This window comes from Anomalospiza imberbis, chromosome 3, assembly GCF_031753505.1.
Source record: "Anomalospiza imberbis isolate Cuckoo-Finch-1a 21T00152 chromosome 3, ASM3175350v1, whole genome shotgun sequence".
Classification (NCBI taxonomy): Eukaryota; Metazoa; Chordata; class Aves; order Passeriformes; family Viduidae; genus Anomalospiza; species Anomalospiza imberbis.
In genome coordinates, this window is record NC_089683.1 from 64,017,624 (window position 1) to 64,034,424 (window position 16,801).

The 16,801-nt window shown below is 42.7% G+C and overlaps 1 protein-coding gene across 11 annotated transcripts in view; it reads left to right on the forward strand.

Moving 5' to 3' along the window:
- The window catches only part of NHSL1 (NHS like 1), a 173,890-nt gene that overhangs the window by 109,763 nt on the left and 47,326 nt on the right, over positions 1 to 16,801 (forward strand). For 10 of the 11 annotated variants that reach the window (XM_068184788.1, XM_068184777.1, XM_068184778.1 and 7 more), the window contains one exon: positions 16,008 to 16,160. In XM_068184788.1, the coding sequence (XP_068040889.1) occupies positions 16,008 to 16,160 (153 nt within the window). Of the gene's footprint in view, positions 1 to 13,240; positions 13,762 to 16,007; positions 16,161 to 16,801 lie in introns of those variants that run through there. The other variant, XM_068184786.1, reaches the window with a different exon arrangement.

Consider the following 16,801-nt stretch of genomic DNA (forward strand, 5'->3'; position numbering starts at 1 on the left):
TGGCCTTTCGTGCCCTAAGTGACACAAGGACTCAGTCTATGTGGTGAATGGCTGGGACAGCTACTTACAGAGCCTCATGCAAGTGACTGGCCACCCTCATTCCCAGTTTTATCTGCTGCGTCCAGCTCATACCATAACAGCTGATATACCGGACTGCACCAGAAAAAGCCAGGAACTGGTTTCTTTTGAAAAGAAAAAGTAAATTTTATATAATTTTTATTGCATGTCTAAAAAATCTGGGAATTCCACTCTCCCTCCTTCCTTTTCTCTATGTGTTTTTAATGTCTTGTCTAACGGCTGAGCTTTTTTGGAGGTTTTGTTGATTTGGCTAAAACTAGCCACGGTAATGTTGCAAAGCAGGGGAACTCTCCATTTGGACAAAATTACTTCAGGTCTTGGATAAATAACAACTTTTCTGATGTGTGTTTCTATATGTGTATTGCATTTCTTACTCACTTTGCTGCACATTCTCTGCATGTTCCATAGAAAACAAGCCTCCCTGCCTGTTGTCTTCTGGATGGGCCATGGAGGTCCAGCACTTGGTCTCCTATGCCTTTCCATGCATCAAAGGCAAGAGTGATATGGGTGAAGAGACAGATGACAAAGAACTTGGAATACAATGGGTCAAAAGATGTTGGGGTGTTGTAAAACACTCGAGTGAATCACTAACATTAATATGAAGGTCTTCCTGATTTTCCTTGCTGAGAGAAAACACTTGGCTAGCCTGACTGCTCACTGTTAGGTGTGAACCTGAGCTTGCTGTTGCAGGGAGGTGCTGATGGTGGACATTTCATTCCTCTCTGCCTGTGAGCACTGAAGAAGCTGTGTGTGGTACTCAGGAGCACAAGGAAGAGGTGGTGAGGTTTTGGTATGGAGCTCATTAACACCACTCAAGTGCATCTGGAGGAGTGTAAAAAAATAGAGAGCTCAGAGACATATTTTGTGTAGTGTTTTTTATGACTGGGGCAAGGGAGCATTTGCTGTACTTAAGGAGGTAGAACAACATAAATGCAAATTCACATGTGAAACAAGTAAGATTGGAAAGCCTGTGGTTGAGGATAGTGGTTAATGGTACACTGAGTAGGTTCTTCAGTGCTTAATTTGATGAAAGCTTCTGGGGTTTTATGGATGCTGGGTACAGTATGTTTCCAGGTCTTACTGCAAGTTGCTTGTGAAGTCAATAAATGGTTTTGAGTGCTGTAAGAAAATCAGATCAGATTATAGTGGAAACATGGTAAGGAAAATGTGAAACTCCACAGAAAGGGCATCCTTTAAAGGAAATGGTTATTAAAAGTCTTATAGATTACAACTTACTTTTAGCCCTCTGCCATAATCCAATGACCCATCATTGACAAATGCCCATTTTGCTTGATTTTCAAGATTTTCAAACCTCTGCTTAGACACAGTTGTAGATGAGCTCAGCTTTTTTCACCCATCCAGAGCCACATGCTCCATCCTGTGGGCTGTGATCCTTGAAAGGTGCTTATTCTCTGAAATACATCACTTCTGTCCTCCACTCTCAGTTGCTTGTACAAACATCTTGGAGGTAAAGCAGACTTGCACTTTGCTGGCATTGGAGCTGGTAGCATATAAATCTGGTTTATTCATACCTTGTAGTGTTAATAAAAAAAGACACGTTTAAAATAATCCCAAATGCCAATAGGCTTAGTGACATTTAAGCATGAGCGATGCAGTCAGTCCATCCGCAAACAAAAGCGGTACGTCTTAATTTGTCTAATTACACTCTAACATGCAGGCCAGCTGCTGCTGTGAACAAAAGCAGTTGATCACACCATTTTATTAATTGCATATTAATTGCCACATTCATGTTAACCATATGGGAGACAGTGGAGTAGAGTGAAGGCTACTTACTGATGGAAGAGAGAAAATGAACTGGCAGAGTGGTGTCTGCAGAGGACAAATCTTTGAATGATAGGGTGCCTCAAGCTTGTTGATGAGATCTGATTTTTACAATAAATCTGTTTTTTTTTTTCACCCATCTAAATTGCTGTATTTAAAAGTGAGAGGGAATTGAGTAGAAAGGATTGCATCTTGCATGGTGACTGCATATTTGTGAAAATACTACTGTGCAAGTTGGTATTGAATTTGTTTGGTAATTTGCAGAAGGCAGCCCTGCTGGCACATGGCCACCTGCCTTTGTCTGCATGCTGTGCCGATGGATGCACCTGTTCTGCCTGGAATCACTTCTCATAGGAGCAAGGCTGGAAGATCCAAGAGGAGTACAAAACTTGCTGGGTTTTATATTTTATGCAATTTTGCTCCAAGTATGTAGTCTTTTTAGATAATGGCAGTAAGTCTTGAATAAAACTGGATTTCTTAGAATGAAAAATAAAAACCACGACATAGGTGGGTTAACTGGTGTAAAATAACCTACAGCAAAAAGCAAATGGCCTGGCCCTCTGCATTTATCTGGCATCAGTTTACCTCATAGGATATTTAATGATATTTAATTTCTCTTCTTGGAAGTGAGACTTGAGAAAAATACCCTCAACCTTTTTTTTTTTTCTCTCTTTCTTTTTGCTGTGTGGAGGCAGCAGCCACTCTCAGCAGATGCGCAGCAGTTCTGTCAGGCAGCAGGTGCAGGCTGGAGCAGACATGAAGTGATTTCTGTCCTGTCACCCCCAGACTGACATTATCACGGTCTGTAGAGCATCTCCTTCAGCAGGGCTGAGGGGTGGCTGTCTCCTGCCTCCAAGCAGCATTGTCCTGCAGGCGGGTACATGCAATAGGGACAAATTACATGATACATGCAAAGAAAGCCTACTGGACTGAGACCTAAAAAAGTCCTCAAGGTTTACCTTGAGTTTATTTTCTCTGCCTTCCCCTTCATTTCTCTTCAGAAAGGAAAGCAAAGACCCATGTTACAATTTGTAAGCCAAAGAGGCAGCAGGTTTGGTAGGAGGAAGGCCCAAGGGCAGCTCTTTGCTTTCTTAGAAAAAAAGTAACGAGTTAATGGCAGATCAAATAGACATACGACTACTGTGAAATAAATTGCATGACCGGACCTGTAATCTACAGTGATTTAGAGAACTCAGTCTTGTCAGTCGACTAAATATTTTTGCTTGGCTCTTCTAAAATGAATAGTTCAATGTTAAAGGCTTAGTCCCATCTCATTGCCAACAGATGGCATTTTGCTTGCATTTCCTATATCTCTCAGAAGAGCTGGCATTGAGAGCAATTGGCTAGTTTAAAAGAAATTGAGAGAGTTGGAGCCTTTGTTTTAATTAATGTTCAAAAAAAAAAAAAAAAACCCTCCCTAAAAAGCATTTTTCAAAGTGTATTGGAAGGCACAAAAGGAGACACAAGGAGTTGCACAGTTAAGGAATTCCTAATGAGCAGTTGAGAGATAGATTGGATCTGATCTATTCTAAGAATATGCAGTGCAAACCAAACAATAATGGTGACATTCTTATGCCTAAGCAGAAACTGGGGCAGAGGGGTTGTTGTGGGGTTTTTTTAATAAGAAAAATACTTTGGGTGGCTCATCACAATTACGTCTCAATTGGTGCTGTAATACACGCCAGTGTGGAGTCTGGATTATAGAAATAAAGCATGATTGGAAAGGCACAGCTTGAATTTTGGATTGCAAACAGTGCCTTTACAGCAGTTACAGAAACAGTGCCTGATGTGTGAGCTGACCAGTCTTGACTTGGAATCACTGGAAGACAGTAAATGTGAAACCCCATGATGCCACCTCTCCAGGGTGCTTAATCAGCCTCCCCGTGTCTTCTCTACTCAGGCAGGCTGGGGTCTGATCATTACTAATTTAAAGGCCGAATTCCCCAATGCACTGCTTTTGGCTGTTAGGCTGCAGTTCCTGGCATTTGCTTGGAAACTGTATCTCAGTGTACTGGGGACTGACTAGATTACCAGTGAGGCCTGATCCCACCAGCTGAGCACCAACTGGTGTTGCTGAAGAAGATACAAAAAACTTGTAAATGCTATGGTTGAAAGACAAGTTATTTGTCTGTGATACCTTTTCCATGGCAATGCTCAGCTAGCTGCTCTGTGTGGGGTCAGTGGCCATGTGCTGCTCATCTCAAAGGTCTCATCCCCTGTGTGACTGACTTCTGATTTGAGCCACAATGACTGTGGGGCAACTTTTCCTCCTCTGGTTTAGTGCTGTCGTTTGTTCATTGTCCTTTGTGTGGTTTGACGAGGAATTTAAGAACAGTGAAGTTTCCAACACAAGGGTTGCAGAGCACATTTGTCATCGCCCAAAGGTATCAAGAGAAGTTTTTAAAACCATTTCTGAGTGGTTTTGTGATGTGTTCCAGGAAGGGCTAATTAAACGTGGAGCTAGGTAGCATCTCCAAAGCAGGTTTGGCACACCTCTTAACTGAATGATCCCTCATAGTTGTTCTCATTGTCTTATAACCAACCTGGCCCTCCTTCTGCTTGTCAGACATTTGCCACAAACAAAATGCTATGGCTAGACCAGGAACAGTGGACTGCAGTTTGGGGGGAGCAAGCAGGTCCCCAGGAAGATGCTGGTGGCAATGTTAGGGTAAATAATAACATCAAAGGAAATTACACTCCTTTATGTCCAGTAGTTGAAGGTGAGCACAGTTTTTTTTCCCTGGGTATGATGCTAACCTGTTCCTGATAGGTTTAATTCATGCAAAGAGAAGAAGGATGCTGATTACCCTGATTTTAAAAGGAGTATTTTCAATGCCTTATAAGAATACAGTGTTTTAATTTATTTGTTCCTGGAGCTGGGTATGTGCTCTGTACAGAATACTAGACGTTGTGGATGTGTCAGATACTTTTAATGTCTGTAGTTTCAAGTATGTTCTTCAAACAGCTATGGTTGAAAAACAGAGATGTAAATTGAGTTTTGGTGTGCATCAACTTAGACAATTCCTTGCGTGATGGCAAAGCAGGGATCATGTTAGGTGGTGCTTGTGTCTAAGGTGAATTGGGATTGAAGTTTTTTAATGCTGCATCAGAGCACCATAAATGGGTGCCAGAGTCAAGACTACTTGTGTCAATATCCATCAGGATGAGAAAAAGGAATTGCCTTTTCATGCACATCACATAACAATTTTGGGAAAATACTACTGTGGTTTTATTGACTGGTTTTCCTGAAGATTTATTCACATTGACCGTGATCTTCTATCTTGTTTATGTTTAAATGGAATCTTCTGCTCCAGGGGTCAGCCCTGCTCTGGAGCTGGTGTAAAATCTCACACCTGATTCTTCCAGACTTCTAATACCATGTTTCTTCTCCTTTCTGACTGGCTAATAGTGAAAAATGCTCTCCTGTTTCAATTTTGTAATAGCACATATGTCAGTAATTAACAGTCTCCTGAGCCAATCAATTCCAGTTGAATTTGGAATATTGTGCACAGTGTTAAAATGCAGCTGCTGGGATACACAGTAGTTTTATCAATTATCTTGGGGTGGCAGGATTGTTTGCTTAGTAGTTAACTACTGATATTTCTTTGTCTTGTTCCTCTGTTGTATTAACAGCTACTGGAAAGTTTCAGGAATGAAATTTACTCAGTTTATTTTCTGTGTGGGAAAACCCATGGTATTTCTACACAGAAATTTATTTTTATGTCTGCATAGTTGTCTCTGTATTTATTTGTGTATTGTCTCCAGATAAGTGTTGGAAATCTGATTTGTCTTATTAGTGGGATGATACATTCAGAAGCTCTTACAAAAAGAAATTGATAGTTTTAGTTTAAGCAGTGCTGATCCGAATTGTGGATGCATGCTTGCATTTCAGTTGTCTTCAAGTGAGAGTTCACCACTGGGAGCAAGTTACTCTGAAGACCTGGGGTTACACAGCCTGAGGTCTGTTCAGAGCTGAAGAGGCAGTGATGGTGCTATAACTGTCCATTTTCAAAGGTTTTCAGATACAAGTAGTGAAAGCACTCAGAGAAATAATTTTTTAACTAGCCTTAGCTATCTCAAGTTTTGTATTTACACTTCTTCTACTTCAGCTCTTCCAACAAAATGCAAACCTTTCTGCAGTTTATATTTTGTGCTTAGTGGGGAAACCAAAGATACCGAAAGACATTTTTGCATTTAAGAATGGTATCTTTCATTTTAAATAGTTTATGTTAAACCCCTTTCTGTGTTACAGCTTTTTTGTTTGCTTGGTTTTATGAAGCACACAGGGATTAAACAGCAAGGAATAACTAGTTTTTCTAAAACAAGAAAAAATGTAGGTATCTGCAGTGGGGATCCTGAAGGAAAAGCAAGGGATCTACTTCTTTTCTGTCTGGCAGGAAATGGAGGTAGAAATTGAAGACAGAAAGTGGGAGGGGAGATAATCTACATTTTTTAATATTTTGTGGATTACATTTTGATGAAGAAGATTGTGATTCTTGTTGTTTGCCAGTTGCCCACACATACTTATTTATAGAAATCGTTGCCACAATACTAAAATGCACAATAGACAATGTGCTCAGTAGTGCTTTCTGAAGATGCTTAGTGGCAAGGCACCTCTATCACTTCAGCATCACTTAAACTGTTAGATGCATTTTGCTAGCTACGTAAAGAAACACAACTGTTATTCAGCAATTAGTGCTGATCCACCGTGGCATGTTGTGAGCTTTGGGCCTCTAGATTGTGTATCATTAATAATAGATCTCTGAAACTTTTAATCAAAATAGCGCTAATAAAAGTTTATATTGGTATTCACATTATAAATTTTGAAAGTTCAACCAATTACCAGTATTAGTCCTTTCATTTGGTTTTTTTGAGAACTTATGATAAGAAGATGCTGACCACACAAATATAATCTTAAAAATAGTTTTCAAAATCTGTTGGTATTTGATCACATCTGAGATCCATATGCCCATGGTCAGCCAAAGACAATTTCTGAGGATTCTGTGGTACAGATTTTGGTGCAGTTGTTTCCCTACACATTGCTGAATCCAGCAGTAATTATTATTAGGTCACTGTTACAGGAACTCAATGCCTTACTTTAGTTTGGAGACTTTTATTTAGGAGCAGACTGTGTCTTTAATTGGAACACACCTGGGGTTTTTGATTTTATCAAAAGTCTTAGGGCTTTAGGAGCAACAGCAAATGTCCATTTATTATTTGTGAGCCTTTACTTTTCCTCATCATTTTAGTATTGTGATGTGCAAATAACATTTTTCAGGTAAATTTTTTGAAAGTTTTTAATGAACAAAACTTTTTTTCAAGTTGCTGTGAGAGACAGTAAATATGTGTTTGATGCTTTATTTTGGCATGAGCAGTTGTATGATTCTATGCAGTTTGGTATTTTCCAAGGAGCTTAACTTTTTTCATTTATAGGAAACTAGAAAATGTACATGCGTAATTTTAAGAAAGCGTGCCTCCAAGCTTAAATGAGACCTACTGAGAATTTACTGAGATACAGCAGAAAGCCAAAAAAAATAGAAGAATTTGTAACCCTTTATACCAGAATAATCCATGTATAAATAAAAGCATGCCAAAGAGCAGTGCTGGGCAGGGAAGCCAAGATAGGCTACAAAAATTCTTTCTTGTGACCTTTAAACAAGTGGAATGAGTAGGGAGCATGTCCCCTTCAGGAAACCCATAAGGAGAATGCAGACTGAGATTAGTTGAAGATGTCTGTTGGATATTAATGGGGATGCCCAAGAGCACAGCTGCCAAAGATGGAATTACTGGGAGATCGTTTGGGACAGAAGTTCAGAAATGGAATTTTTGCAGTCTGGTTTTGTTGGTTTTGCTCCTTGTCCTGTAGGATGATTAGAATGAGAAGACTTACAAACTTGTCTGCCTGGTATGTTTTCTATCACTAATTCAGAAGAGAATGTTTTTCTCTGTTGTGCATTATTAGGGCAAGTGAGAGTCAAGATTTTACTTGCCCCTGCCAGTTTTGATCAGTTCTCTAGGATAAGCCATAGCACAGGAGCATTCAGGTAGATTTGGTATTTAAATTCAGAATATTTCCTGGTGATGTCCTAAAAGGGTATTATTCCCTAGGGAATGAGAAAAATTCTTCTCTGGCAGCTGAAGTTGCCTTAACTGGGGTTCAGAAATGGCCAAAGGAAAAGGGATTGTGCCCTGCAATTTAAAATAAAACAAAATTGCACATTCACAAAACGTTTTCTGTTCTCCCGAGTGTCATTACTGTGTGGGGAGATGCTCTAACCAAAGAAACTGCTGCTTTGTCTGCCAGCAGCCCTGCCCAAATGCTGCCTTTTCTCTCTGCCGATGTGTTTGCATGATAGAGGATCCTGTGGAAAGATGTTTTGAATTGTTAAAGGAATGAATTAGCTTTATTGTGCTGTGACCTAAATAGGATCATCAGATCAATCAGTCTGCTGCTTTTCTGTCCTCTCCGGCTTAGGTTGTGTTGCTTCTTCTCATCTTGCTCCCTCTTCCCTCTGCCCCCGCCGGGCAGCCCCTTTCCCAGAGCCTGCAGGCATAATCCTTTATGATCTTGGATAAAGGAGGGCACAGCCGGGTACCCTCTTTTCCAGCAATACCTGGCCCGTGATCGCCTGCACAGGCCCGGGCTCAGCCCTGACTCCCCTGCCCCTGCACTGGGGCATGGGTCCTTCTCGGTGTGTTGTTGTGGGCTCTTTAGGATAAAACAGTTTTTCTTCGTTCCTTCTCCCCTGTGCATTCTCCTCCTCCTCTTCCTCCTGATCCCAGGTTTAATGGATTGTAATTTCTCAGTAGCCGGGGCAGTATCGTGCTTCACCAAGGCTGAGGTTGCCTTGAAAGAGGCCATTGTGAGCGAGGGGAGCTGGGACTGGAGGGCAGCTGAATGCGGTGCCGCCTGGGACGGCCTTTGTGGAGGGAGCACTTTTGTTCTCCTGAAAGATGCCGGGAGAGGGCCAGCCGGGATGGGATCTCAGGGAGGGAGAAACCCATTCTGACCATAAATTACTGACTCCTGTGCTCTGCGAGGAGTCCATTTAGGCACCAGCAAATGGTTAACAGCATGGGTGAAGGTGGCCAGAACAGGCACAAAGCTTGGGTGTGAGTTTTGAAAATACCTGAGGCGTTTGGCTTTTCTGATGTTTCTTAATGATAGAAATCTCACTTAGAAGTAAAAGTGCAGATTTCAAAGCTGGGTGGTCTTAGTGTGAGGCAGGCAGGAGCCTTGTGACCTGCAGGAAGGAAGGAGTTTAATAGCCCTGCTCAGTTTCAGGCTTGCCCTGCAGATGCCTAGGTGCTCTGTGCAGCCTGGGGAGGGGGTGCATGGGGGTCACTTCCATAGCTGCTCCCCTCTGGACACCACAGCTGCTCAGAGTGGGTGGGTGGGTGGGGGTGGCAGGGAGCAATCCCGAGCATCTCCTACACAGACACATTCCTGCAGACGTGCTGGAAACAGCTGCCCTTCAACAGCTTCTTCCCTGTGAGCTGCTGTAGGATGGCACAGTGGAAACTTATTTAGAACAACCGAGTGACGCGTCTGTAAATGCAAAGGCATCGATTTAATTGTTTTGAGTACATCTGCTTGCCAGCATTTCCACTTTCCCTTTTGTACATTAAACAGAGACTCGCTGGAAGAGGTCTCACAATGCAGTTAGTTTCCAGCTCAGATCACAGTTTTACTTTTTCTTTCCTCTTAAAAATGTCATAAATGCTACACAGTTGTTTAATGGAGGATTTTTCCATTGTCCAGATAAAGTTGCTAAGGCCTGCAACTTGAAGTTTAGGTTTTGAGATGATGGTACATTTTAGTAGTTTGATGCATCATTCCCTTAATTAACGTGATATATCGTGTATTGGGCTTACCTCTCCTTCATGAAATAAAGTGGTAAAAATTGTTTTCATTTGTGGGAGGGAGCTGGAAAGCATTGCTTTAGCTATTCTTGTGGGTTTTTTTTTTTTTTTTCTGTTGGGTTTTTTTTTTTTTAAACGGAAATAGTTCCTAAATTTTGTACTGCATATATATGCATGGGCTGATGATTAGGAAGAGAAGGCTGATTCTCACTGATTCCAGTGTCCCTGTGGACAGCTGCCCCTGGGGCTGCTGCGGGGCAGCTGCTCTGGCTGTGGTTATGAAGGGCCCAAGAATGTAACTTTTCAACATTTGCCTATTTATAAAGCTTCAGCTTTTTCAGTGGATTTTGTGCTTTGGTGCTAAGGTTCGGGGCACTGGGTTGTGAATGGGGGCTAGACACAAGAGCCCCTCTCCCACAGGGGCTGGCTGGAAATATTTCTGTGGAAGCTGAATATTTCCAGATTATTTCACTGGCGCCAATGTTTTATGCTGCTGTGAATGTGGAGGGGTGGCTGTCCCAGATGGCTGTCGTGGAGCAGGTCAGCTGGAAAGCCCCTCTAAAGAGGGGATAGAGCAGGGAGGGGAGTGAAGGAATGGCTACAGCATTTCAGGCATGCCACATGCGAGCAGCCACTCTACTTCTCTTCTGTATGTATGTGGCCTCTACTAGAAAATTAGAATCAGTTTAACCACTCAGGGATTAAAAACTATTATGGTTGGACTAAAAAAAGCATTTTGCTAATGAGTTCATTACACTGTTGTGATTTTGAGGATGCTGTTTGACACTGCAACTTGCGCCTCTCAGTTTCTTTGCTCCAGTCTCTGACTTTTTAGGAAGAAGATTCTTCTGAGCCTTACTTTGTGACCAGTCCCATCCAGTGTGAAGCAAAAATTAACATTTACTGAACATGTTCTCCATGTTTTCTATATTCCTTGTGATATTCCTGATTCCTCTGTATTTCTGTGGTCCTTATGTGGCAGCGAGTGCTTCTAAGGATGTGGTAACTCAGGCGGTGCGTTAATATTAACTTGCCCAAGGTGGAGTAGCAAGTGTGTCACAGAGCAAGGTCTCCTCAGTCTGCTACTTGTCTCTGAGTCATTTGCATGTAAAGAACTGATATCACAGTGTGCACACCTACTGTTCATGCTGGGTTTATCTGGATTTAACAAGCTATTAAATTGTATTCTGTCAAGTTAATTTTAGGTGGGTTTTTTTGTTCTTGTTGTTTAATGGGAATTTTTGTGAGTTTGTATGCTGGCTTGGCAATGTTTGAGGCTGAAGTCCTTTGTTTGCATAGTGGCTACAATATAAATTTTCTCAATCTGCCCCATCTTTTCCTTCTCTTCTCAATGTAAGGAGGTGAAGTGCAGAGGAGTGTAGGTATTTTCATGCTTTAAGTTGTCAGAGAATTGCTATTAGATGACAGTTTCTTGAGACAGGAAAAACATTTACACAAAGCTGGGTTGAGACAACGTGATGAATTTTATGGAAGTCAGTGGGTTTGTTTCAGGTGGAGAAGAGGTTTTGTTTGTTGTTGGATTAGTGCACACTCTCAGAGGTGCAGATAGGAGTAGCCAGACGGTGTTTCCTTTGGGGTAGTCCCTCAAGATAGCCATTTTTGATGTCTGACCTCTTTAACAGCATGACCTGAGGGTAGGTGGAAGCAGGGTCGGGGTGGGGAGGGGGATGAAAGGCAGACATCAATTAAGGTATTGTTTGTTGCTGGGTTTGAATGTCTGCCTCTGTGCTGAGATCCGGGGAAGGGGACAGTGGTCAAGTGCTTGTTCTCAGGCAGGAGAAATGCTCCAGGGTGGGTTCAGGATCCAATAACACAAAGCACACTGGATTTGGCACACATTGTAGCCCGGGGAGAAATGAAAAGGATTCCAAGCTGCCCAAAGTACCCAGGATCATGTTGATTCACAGTGTCTTGACCATGAAAAGGTAACAAAGTCTTGCTTCCCAGGACTTGCAAGGCTCTTTTGAGATTCCACGAAGACCTTTGGAAGAGACTGGTTCACTTCTAGCAGCCCAGACTCCATCATTTTATAGCTTGAAACTCTCTCCTTTCCCTGTGCTCCCCTTACTACATGCTAAGGAAGAGGCACGTGTAGGTAGAGGCACTTCCTACATCCTAAAAAAGATTGACACCACACTAGAAAAGGAGTCACCATCTCCTTGGTTTGCTTTCAGATGGCAATGTAGCTGGAGTTAGAAATGGAATCACTCTAAACTCACTTTCAGTGTGTGTCCAGCTAGCACACATTTTATGGTTTGTGGATTGCAAATGTTTGACAGGGGTATTACTGTATATTTAATTCTAAACCAGCACTAAATAGTTGCCTTCTTATCAGAGTTCGATGCCAGAGTCATTTTTTGTGTAAGGTATTTGATGGAAATCGATGCAAAAAGCAGAGGTGCCTTCATTTCTATTGCTGCCATGGCACCATGGTCTTCTGTCCCTTTGGCAGGGCTGAACCAGTCAAAATGCCTCTTGGACTAGCAGCTGCTGGAGAGACCTGCTGCTCATGGTAGTTTTGATGTCAAGCCCATGTTGCAATTGCAGAATCTCTGGATTTTGAAAATACTGAAAAAAAGTTGATGATACTGTGTTCAGAGAATGATGAACAGATTTCATTTACAGTCTGTTCTTTGCAGTGCTGGGTCTCAACTGTTTGATGAAACTTAGAAGTTCCTGTGGAGCATCTGCTTTTTACATGCTGTGCTCCAGAGGCTGGAGCCTGCTGCAGCTTTGGGGTCAGCCTGAGCCCCCTGCTGCTGGCATTTTTCTTTTTCCTGAGGAAAAAAAATCCTTTTCATTGTTAACTCGAGGGGGTTTCCTAAGCTTGCTTTGTGAGGGAGGGCTTGCTTCTTGAGCCTGAACATTGTGCGAAGGGCATGCCCTGCTGAGCACATTCATTTGGTGCTTAGAATTTTCTCTTTAACTTCTGCAAAATTGCAGTTCATTCCTAGGAAGGATGGCTGTGGACCTCTGTACAGATGCATTTTTTTAAGACATGAGGATAAAATGCACATCTCAAAAAGCTGGGCTATTTCATCTCCGTGCACAAGTTTCGTTTGATGAATAGCAGAATCTCTGTTAGCCAGAAATAACTCGATTTTGTTTTCCATGTATCTGGTCTGAGATGACGCTAATAAGAATAAATTAGAAGTGCAACTGAATAAAATTCAATATGTAAAATTAGTGGGCTGATGTCTCAGGCAATGGCAGTGGCTACGGGGGGAGCAGTGGGACTGGGAGGGGAGGCAATGCAGAGCCGAGACTGCGTGTTGTAGCCAGCTAAGGCGCAGCTCTGGATCCTTAATAAAGTGGGAGCAAGAGTGTGAAAATAAAAAAAGGTGTGGTGGGGGGAGATGGGGGAAGGATGGGAGCGGTGGGAAAGCAGAGCATCCTGATTAGCACGAAAATGCAACACTCATTTGCAACTGGAAGGAGGCCGGGGCTGCGGCGGGCGGGGGCGGGGGCAGGGAAGGTGCCGGGATCTCCTGCTGCTCCGCCGGCACAGCCGGCTGGAGACATGGGAAGGAGAGCAAGCACCTGCCAACTCGGGACTTTCTGGAGCAGCCAAACTTGGAGAGCGGAGGAAAGGAGAGGAACAAGAGCGGAGTAATTGGTGTGGACGGCAAGAAAATATTTTTCGTCCTGCGCAAAGGAGAATAACAGCCGGGGTGCTTTTTTCTCCTGTTTTGCTTGTTGGAAGTGGCTGTTTCCAGTCCACAGGGTTACTTACATGCGAGGAGGAGAAACTCAGGCTAAAGAATTGTAAATTATTTCGTCTGTCAGAAAGATCTAGACATATTTAAAGTGATTTCAGAAAAAAAAAAAAAGGCAGAGGGGAGAAACGGGGAGAAATTTGGCGTGCAGAGTTTGAACAGGTTCAGTCTGGCAGTCACCTTTCTGCAGCTCCTCCTTTCTATGGGATTTCAGCTCCAGGATCGCAGTTCAGCACCTTGAAAATGGTGGTTTTCATCAACACAAAGCTTAAATCTCTCATGAAACTTTTCAAGAGAAAGAGTAAGTATAGTTCTGTGTGCTCACTGTGTTTTCAGGAGGCAGCCCAGTTCTGAAGGAAAGTGCACTTCCCTTCAGCTTCAGTTCTGATTCCTGCAGCCTCTTTTTAAGTTTTTCTCACTCTTTCAATAGTTTATCGTTGTGGAGTGTGTGGAGGCAGCCTTATGAGGGTCTTTAGGACCTCTGCTTTGGGACACAGTGGCTTTGGGAGTGCTTTGTCACGGTGATTTTGAAGGAGCCAAAGTTCTCGGTGTGAAATGGGCAGGGTGTGCCAGTGTGTCCTCGTGTCCTGGTGGTTTGTCAGACATCTGTCTCTGCTTATGCAGCTATGGGCTTGTATCGCTGAGGCATCTACGTAAAGTTTGTTCTGGGCCAAGGTTTGTTTTTAAAGGTGTTCTGGTTTCAGAGTGGCTTTTAAAATCACATTGATCTTCCTTTAAGTCATGAAGGACAGACAAATCACACTAGAGAGAGCAGGTGGCAAATGTGCACACCACTTCTCTTGACTAGTTTTGATGACCATTGTTGCTCTGACGAGAAGTATACCTGAATTTTGCCGTGGCAGGGCTGCAGGCAGACAGTGGGCTTGGCGGCAGGTGTTTCCCTCCTCCTCTTCCTTCTCCAGCCTTACCCCACTCCCCATCCACCGGTTCAGCCAGGGGATGGTGTGGGTGTCTTTCACTAACTTTAAGTGTCACTTTCTGTTAGATGGGGGTGATTGATGCTGTAACCAGGTAGGTAATGACTTCTCCGGTTTTTGTGATTTAGGTTTGACCGCTGATTAGCAAGAATGGGAAGAATGGGCGCAGGCTGAATGTGTATCTGACTTGTTGCAACCAATATGTCTTAGAAGTGGGGGTGGGATGCAGGACCAAGACACAGACATGAGGACACCCATTTTCAGACCATTCGAGGTCTGAAAGTAATCTAAAATAGTGAGGGGAAGCAGCTAAGAACCTCCCCTTCTACCTCAAGTCCTTTTAGGAAAGAACAGGCATTGAGCATTAGGCTGTAGCTATGTTTTGAAGCGAGAGGCATAGCTTATTGTCCTTACGAATGCCAATTGTTTCCATCTGAAATGATCCCAACAGATGCACAGTAGTGTTAAGGAAAGGGTAATTTTTCAGATGACAGGGGGTTGTTGCATCCTTTTTGCTTCTCAGCTTTACATACCACCTCTGCTACCGCGAGGGCATCAGACAAACCACAAAGTGATGCCACAGGCAGTGCAGCAGCAAAGGCGACAAAGGGAAGATGCAGAGCTGACAGCGAGGCTGGGAGCAGTGGCGGTGTGGCAGCAGGGCAGGTGCTTGGAAGGCAGCGCATCTGTAGTGTCTTTTTCTGCTTTGGAGAGCTAAAAAGCAAGGATGTGCAGCATGCTGGCTGAAGGCCAAAGGATGCCTGGGGGATCATAAAGTATGACCTCCAACTGCCCTTTTTCTGTTTACAGCAGGGTAGAGGGATAAGGCTATTCAACTGTATAAGTTTTTATTGATGATAAACGTGAAGCAAAATGCACTGGCTGTCTCTTGGGAAGCATAAATGATAAACAAATCTTGGCAGTATGTGCTTTGGCTCTTTTATTGCTAGACTGTTTGAACTTGAACAAGGTTTGTGTTTTATTTTCATGTTAGTATTGAGTGCAAAGAGGTGGCCAGAGCTAGCCCTCTTCAGTGCTATCGTGCTCTGAGCAGTATTTGTCGGTGGAGTTGCTTTTGTTTATATCTGTTTTCCACTCATGACAGAGGAACATAGATAATTTATTTACTTCGCTGGAATCTTGTTTCTGGTGTGAGGAGGCAGGAGGTCAGACAAGGTTGTTTCCCAATACAAATGAACCTGTTGTCATCTTTCATGAAGGCTGTCATATTCCCAGGGGCACCTTTGAGCCAAGCTATTCTGCACTGCACAGCACCTGCCATGATCAGGGAATGGAAAACTGATTCCTTTTTGAAGAGTTGGAACTGGAGGGGGGGGAAACAGAGTTTCAAGTTTAGAGTAAATAAAACAGTAAGTATAAATATGGGAAGAGTAAAAGGTGTTTCCTACAGAACTAATTTTAGCATAGAAATGTAAGGGATTTTTAACTGTCACAGAAGTGAGGTTCTAAGGAGTATTTTGATGGGTCTAGAGTGGCAAACAATACTTCTTTCATTTTTAGATAATGTGTGGCAAACTTACATGTGGGATTTCGTGATAGAGCTATCTGCAATAACATCTAGTTTTCTTATTATTGTGTGTCTCTGCAGCTGTTTCCAACCTAGATGAAGAGAGTAGATGGACTGTGCACTACACTGCTCCATGGCACCAGCAGGAAAATGTCTTCCTACCCTCCTCAAGACCACCTTGTGTGGAGGACCTGCACAGACAAGCCAAGCTGAACCTCAAGTCAGTGCTGAGAGGTAAGGTGCTGCTACTGACACAGACATGTCCTAAAACAACAGTACTTTTTACCAGTCTTTGCAAACGTATCCAAATTGCAGGTTTTGCAAGAAGTTCTCTTGTTTTCAAGGCCCAGTTTTTACCCATAGTAGCTTCACTGGGGCTGTACCTGTGCAGTCTGTCGTGCGAGGCATTGTGTTGTGTCAGTGCAGCCATGAGAACAAAGACATGCAGCCAGCAAGGAGGTCTGCAGAATGTCTGTCTCTGGGCCAGACATAAAGTTTAAAATAACAGTATAATGTTCATGTTCTGGAAATGGTTAACGTAGGTTTTTCTTTACACTGGCTGTTTAACAAAGGGGTTTACCCTGCAAAGAGTCAACTTGTTCAAGTCCCTTTTTGTTTCAGCAGGAACTGCAGGTACTTGATACCTTGCATAGTAAACCTGATTTAAAAGAATATTGTAGTTTTTATTTGATTAACATGACATTTCTGCTTTTTAGACTTGAAGAAAGCTTGATTTTGTAGGTCTGAATAGAGAAGTGTTTGACAGCCATATTTGAGTTCTTTTGCCATTTCCCCAGTTAATTGATTTTCACTGTCTCTTACTAGGGGCTTTTTGTTATCATTTAATAGGGAAGTCTTGACAGCCAGTGTTATTG